Source organism: Cyprinus carpio, chromosome A19, assembly GCF_018340385.1.
Source record: "Cyprinus carpio isolate SPL01 chromosome A19, ASM1834038v1, whole genome shotgun sequence".
Lineage (NCBI taxonomy): Eukaryota > Metazoa > Chordata > Actinopteri > Cypriniformes > Cyprinidae > Cyprinus > Cyprinus carpio.
In genome coordinates, this window is record NC_056590.1 from 14,404,344 (window position 1) to 14,411,694 (window position 7,351).

At 32.4% G+C, this 7,351-nt stretch overlaps 1 protein-coding gene across 1 annotated transcript; it reads right to left on the bottom strand.

Annotated features, from left to right (window-relative positions):
• Positions 1–1,138: 1,138 nt before the first annotated feature.
• Positions 1,139–7,120, bottom strand: LOC109077554 (mucin-1-like). The gene is made up of 8 exons (XM_019093098.2): positions 6,559–7,120; positions 6,042–6,223; positions 5,810–5,883; positions 4,854–4,993; positions 4,592–4,734; positions 4,323–4,469; positions 3,012–3,100; positions 1,139–1,945 (listed from the first exon to the last, which is right to left on the bottom strand). The coding sequence occupies exons 1-7, from the start codon at positions 6,725–6,727 to the stop codon at positions 3,041–3,043; spliced, it is 915 nt and encodes a 304-aa protein (XP_018948643.2). The 5' UTR covers positions 6,728–7,120; the 3' UTR covers positions 1,139–1,945; positions 3,012–3,040.
• Positions 7,121–7,351: the final 231 nt, after the last annotated feature.

A 7,351-nucleotide genomic window follows, 5' to 3' on the forward strand; every position in this document is an offset into this window, starting at 1 on the left:
GCCACTTCAAATGTGTGAATAGTATATGATATATAATATAGCCCCAAAAGTATGCCTAAAATATATAAATGTCTGTGCTAGAAACAAACTCACTGCCTTTACATTTAAAATGTATCTGAGAGGAATGTTGCCATTGTGGAAGAAAATGTGGAAAGTTGGGAGAAGCATGAATGATATTGATTATTTTTAATCATCTGTATGTACTTTAAAATTATTACTAATTCTAGAATTTAATCTCACAGTAAGTTTTATGTTGAAAAATAATTATTTAATCAACATCGTCTGAAGTAAATTACATTAAATAAAGCCATATAGTGCCTTTAGAGCAGCCGGAGGTGAAGTGTACGAATGTACGAATGACTTTTGTTATCATTCTTATTCATATCTATATATAGTGTCATTAATGCAAAATACTAAATCAGCTATTCTATTGAAAATTACATTTTGACGGTTTAGTTAAAAAACTGAATAAACTATGACAGACAAAGCAGAATCCCAGTAAAAGAGATTCATCTGAAAGGTAAAATTATTCTATGACTCATATGCAGGGCTATTAATATTTAGTATGCAAACTAAATGATTTCACTCAATTAGACTATAGGTTTTAACCAAAAGTGAAGATGTCAGAATTCTATTATTCAATGATTCATGGAATTAGTGAATAATAGTAATTACATTTTATCTTTTCACTTCAGAATATTAACTGTAATTTTTAATCCAGAAATCTAAAAACATTAATGTGTTCACAAATGTGTCAAATAGACAAAAAAAGTATTGATATTCAACATCACAGATCACTACTTTTCCAGAAACGCTAAATTAGATCAGTTAACCTAAAAACTGTTTCGACTGACTAAATCTCATAAATGTTGATATTCAGATGAAATGACAATATTTAATATTAAAATGTCAAAATTAAATGACTTTTGTTCCTTTTATGCTAAGTTTGTGCAAAACCTGATTCAAGATAATGCAGAGCATCTTGTGCTATACGCCGAAATCAAGAACATTTGAGCATCTGTATGAAGATTAGTATTTAAGACTATGTTTAACTAGAGCAAATTTGGAAATTGGAAAAAAAAAGAAAGAAAGAAAAGAAATACATGAACCATCATTTAATCATGTACTGTATGAACTTTATTTATTTATAATGTAATTGATAATATATTGCTTTGTTGAAGTGTTGTGCATTGAATACAACAGTTCTTCCCACAGAAAGTGTAAATAAGTGTATATGACCATACAAATAACCTGAATGAATGATGTCAAATGAAAAGACATTTATGAATCGATAAACTTGTAATCTGGAGATACCAAACCCCCACATATAGTATCAAACATAAAATCTTTAAATTTAAGAGATCTACTCTCCTTCTGTAGCCTAAGATATACTGTAAAAGACACGGGGGCAAGATGTCACACAGGGAAGCATTGACATGTAATTTAGTTGGTACAATTTATGAATTGCAATCCCTTTTGGCCAAAACATTGTTTTCATATTTAATATGTATTGATTGTTTAACTTTTGTCACTGTTTTAGAAATTATCTTGTTTAAATGTGCTTTACTGTTTAAATTTCACAAACACACCACCTATTATCATGCACACTTTAAGTTTGTTGAAGCAGTGCAAATGTTCAGAGAATAAACCTAACCTGGTAAATATTTAGTGGAGTATTAAGTGTGAAAACTAGCCCCAGCCTTATGGTGTTCCACTGAAACAGAGTAAGAGATGCAAAAGTTCACAGACCCAAATCCCCATATCTGTGCTTCATAAATAGTACAGAAATAAATAGTTTTCTATTCAGTTGAGTATAATACTTATATTACACATGGTAATGATGACAAGTCCACATTTTTAGAAACTTGCTGAAGAAACCAGCATCTTCTGTGAGAGAAACCGCTTTACCATCCTGACTCTTCATGGCATCAGTTACTCCATGCCTCTGAAACAAAGGCCATATTATTTACATTAGTAGCAGCATATGTATTTTTGCAACAGATGTTGACAACTGCAATATCACTTTTTCTGAAATATTTCTCTGAAAGTTGTCAGTGTTTAACCAAACACCATGTCTTCAACCATGCAGTTTCATATTTTCTACATTTTTGAGGTTTTAACTGTTTTGTGTTTTAATTTTTTAGATGTTTAGTGTTTACGTTTGTGGTATTGTATTGTAAACTATGTGTGAAATACAGCAATGTAAATGACATGTGAAAGGTGAGTTTTAATAGCTTAAACCACTCCCTGAACATTGAATACTTTTTAGTCTATTATACTTGCACCAGGGTATAAGTATGACTCATTCAGTTTAATTTATTTGTTCATTTATTGTTCACCAATTTGAAGAACAAATCACACTTAATAATAAGAATAATCAATATTACTATTTTTAATTAAAGTTAAATAATCTCAAACAATTTAAATATCCTCAAATAATTGCTTCCACCCATCACTGTATTATTTAAACAGAGCTTAAAGCAATCTGTAATGAAGCCTTTCCCTGCGATAGCTATAAATCATCTCTATTCATTATTTGACAGCGCAGTAACATATTAATCATGTGTAAAAGAACTGAATACATTGTGTTTAATCCTAATTCAATGGTAGCTTTATGAAATATAGTCACTAGCATTAAATCCAGTCTTTGTGTGGCCATATTGAGCAAACATTATGGTCACGATGGTAAACAGTTCATTGAATGAAGGGCTTCACCTGATGTTAACTAAAGCAGTTTATGTATTTAATCTGCATTGTGTTGTTGGTGTCTCTTTGTCTTGTTGAATAGAGATACCTGTGAGCCTCCATCATAAACAAACCTGTTAGTCCCTTGGTCTCTGAGACCAGCTTGATTACATTGTAATTTTAAATAATAATAATAATAATTTTTTTTTGTTGGTAAATGCAGGAATTCTGTATATAAATGCCTATATACTAAACATAAGTATAACTTGTGGATGCCTATAATAGTTGTCTGTAGAAGTTTTTATTGATAAAGGGTTTATTTCCACCTCTCTTATAGTGAGTGGTGTTGTGGTTTTCATCTCTGAGGATTCATGTAGATCCCTGATAGGTTGCCATGTTGTGCTTCCGGTTCTCCCTGTAGAAGAAACAATTTATTAGAGCTCATGTCGGTCAGCTGTTTAATATCTGATGGTTCATGTAGTTGTTTGAAAGATCTTTTTTTTTTATGTATTGTTGGTCAGTTGTTATATTAGATTAATAAGATCTAAACACTTAAGTTATTGTATATTGTACCAATCTAGGCAAAAGATACACTTCACATGTGTAATAAACACAAACGTTCTAATAAATTGAACGCTCAAAGCATTTGTTATAGTTTCAAGATTTCAAACTGTAGACAGAAAAGAAAGAAAGAGAAAGAAAGAGGTTCTAATAAATTGAACGCTCAAAGCATTTGTTGTGGTTTTAATTTTTGTGGTCTGTAGACAGAAATGAGGCGATATAGGATGTAGGTGAGATTTTTTTATTCATGTGAACATATTAGATGAAATGTAGCATTACATCACTTGCTCACTAGTGGATCCTCTGCAGTGAATGGGTGCCGTCAGAGTGAGAGTCCAAACAGCAGATAAAAACATCACAATAATCCACAAGTAATCCACACCACTCCAGTCCATCAGTTACTTCAGTCTTTGTAAAAAAAAGCTGCATGTTTTTAAAAAACAAATCCGTCAAGACGTTTGTAACTTTAAACTGTCACTTCTGGCTAAAATCCATAATGCATCTTCTAGTGAAAAGTCCATCCCCTGTTGTCCTCTCACGTCAAAATGATGGATTTGTTTCTTACAAACACACAGCTTTTCCCTTCACAAGACTTTAACTGATGGACTGAAGTGGTGTGGATTTCTTGTGATGTTTTTTATCAGCTGTTTGGACTCTCATTCTGACGGCACCCATTCACTGCAGAGCATCTACTGGTGAACAAGTGATGGAATGCTACATTTCTCTACATCTGTTCTGATGAAGAAACTGGATGGTCTGAGTGTTTGGTGGTCTTAGGGTGTTTTTCATTTTTTGGGTGTTTTAATTTTTTGGTTAATTTGGATGGCCTGAGCAAGGTAATAACACAAAAGTATAATATTATAAATTGTAATTACATTAAAAAAACATATAAAAAGCACTATGCTAGGAACAATGTTCATAACATGGAAACTGTGATCATGATTTACAATGTTAATAACTATGGAACAGATCATCACAGACAGTCTGTGAACAGGGTCCATTAATTTATGTTTGATAATCTATTACTAATAATAAATAAATCTTTAGTTGAACTTATATCACAGCCATGTTCTTACCAAGCTCCGGTAGTTGGGGCTCTTCTCAGGTGCGTGTGACATATATGTGGGATTGGCAAGATGTTCTTTGAAAGACGTTCTCTCATACGGTGTTACTGTTTGTGTTTCTTCCTTTTTTTCTTTTCTCCTACAGCACCAAAAGCATATCTGGAGAGATGGAAATGAGGTAATACATTATGTAATATCATAGCAATGATACTGTTGGCTGTTTTTCCTGTTACTTTGTCAAACCTGTGAGTTTATAAAATGTAAATGTATAAAGCATTTACCAGTAGTAAGATGATGAAGAGAAGCAGGATGATGATGCATGCCAGCACTAACAATGCAATGGCCCACCCAGGAAGCCCCTGAACACTAGTTTCTGCCATCGGAGTTGAGGATTTTGGAAAAAGCCAGATAGGTGTGACTATTTCTGCATGAAAATATATAGACATTTTAGAATTTATTTATGGGTGTAACTTATATAATTTAAATTCAGACTGATGAATCAGAAGGGAGCCAGTTGATAAATACTGCATGTTGAAGACTCACCATCAGTGTACTTTCTGTTCACTTCAAGACCATTCAGCTGAGTGTTATCTACAGCCCTCAAGAACAAATGTTTGATCACAACATGGTTGATAAAAATGGTCTGGAACTGGATGGTACAATTTGCGATCACAGACCCGTTACTGAAATCAAAGCAGAAACAATATTTTAATTGATTGCAATATTTAATGCAGTAACATCACCATTGTGAAAAAGATGTACACTTAAGCAAAGTGCTTATTACAGAAATAACATAGTTTAAAAGAATATACGTACCTATAATGTTTTCTAAAACGTTACTTCATTTTAATGAAATGCATTTAAATGAAAATGTGTTATAGCTTATTTATATCAAAAGCATTTAGCTCAACTTCAGAGTGCTTTTTAAAACTCATTACATCTTTATATTTAATTTCATTATTACTTCTGTCATCTTTGAAATTAAAGTGTAATGCTGAATGTACTGACAAGCTTTTACGATAACCCAAAATATACTTTAATGCCATGTTGCAACTTGTATTTAAATATATTTGTAGTTATTTATTATTAATGTTGTAGTTTACGTTTTGTTGATTTTTACGCTTATTTATTTTGTTATGTATTATTTTATGTAATATTGAATATATATATTCAGTTAACTTATATATGCTTTAGTATGTTAGCCAACACATCAAAATAAGTGCATTTCTTTAAAGCACAAAAAAAGATTATTAAAACATAATGATTTAATATGTACTTTAAAGTAAAACATTTTATGAGACATTATTGCAATGTGCACTTTTTAGAGTTAAGAAGCCGTCATGAATATATCTCTCTTTAGATTCTCTCTTTATTTCATTAATATTATATTATCTTAAAGTACAAATTAAGCACACTTCTTTATCACAATTTATTATTAATTTCACAATCATTTAGGACGAACAGACAAACACCTTCAGCAGAAGAATCAGATGATCTACCTGAACTGTATGTTCGTCACTCCTCTGTAGGTTTCTCTTGTGTCACAGTCAGAGCAGTTAAAGGCGATGTCCAGCTGCCAAGAGTAAACAAGATCATGCTCACAGGATCTCTCTTAGGGTCAACAGCTTACATGTACTGAATATGTTGTTGCTATTACGTATAAAATGGCAGTTCTAGTCAATAAATCTGGCACTGACATTTATTCTTTGATAAAACACTGGAAACACTTACAGCTCCAGCAACCTCTGCATACATGCGCTTGTACTGCTGTGAGCTTGAGTTGAGGAGAGCGTCGCTGAAGACACGGTTGTTGATCTCCATGCAGAGGGAGAACGAGTACAGGGGTGAAGGGTAGTTCTGTGGCTCTGCCTGGAGGCCCTCGAGGACTTTTAAAAGACTGTAGGGCTCAGCACCTACAAATATAACACGATTATTCATTGCCATGTGAGTAGCCATCTAATGTGTGTGTGTTTTTTGTGTGTGTATATATATGGTATATATATGACCATATGAGAAACTGCCTTATATATATATATATATATATGGCCTCTTTATAAATCAAAATTTGTAAAAGTCTGGTGTTGAAACATGATCACAAATTTGTATATATTTGTATACTAGATAGATAGATAGATAGATAGATAGATAGATAGATAGATAGATAGATAGATAGATAGATAGATAACACATTTTGTTATTTCTATAGTGAAATCCTCAAGATGTTTCATTAAATGCGAAAGTCAATTACCTGTTGCAGAGAACAGCAGTAAGAAGAATGCAGCGCCGGTATAATGTAATCTAATGTGCCTCATGCTGAAGAAAGTGAAATGGGATTTAAATTCACTGAATGGTATTCCTCTGGCTGAAGAGCTTCTGTAATAGAGTCTCCAGAGTGGTACTGGTGGTAAATGAAGCATAATCTTTTATTTGCACAGCTTTTATCCACAGACAGAATGTCAGCTGTCAATCAGTCCTGGATGGAGGTGTGGCTTAATGGACCTAAAGTTAGTAACAGTTGATGAATCATACTAATTCCTTTGTTTTAGTCTATCCTCTTTTTCATTGTTCTCTAGTGAAATCCATGGACTGCTGTCAAAGCCATTTTGTTTGACCTGCACGCACTGCACTGCTGGGTGTTTGCGTCAAAACGGTCTAACGTGTGTTTAACCAGGGGTTAATGTGACTGACACTGGTCTGCTGCACCCTCACCAGAGGGACACACATTACCTCACTGCACAGGATGTGTTGCCATGGTAATATACTGCCAACAATAGGAAACTCCTTATGATACAAATCAAATTTCTGGCATAATAAAAATCTGGTGTGGAGGCATGATTATGAATTTGAGTTTTTATTGAAAATCAATTTACTATGGTTAACTAAAATTAAATAAAAAATCTAGAAATAAATGAATAAGTTATTTATAATAAAATAAACATTTCTTACAATAAAAACAATTCATTTTTTGTGTTAAACAAAAATTAAAATGGTAAAAACAAAAAACACAGTACTAAAACTTAAATTAAATTTAAAACAAATTA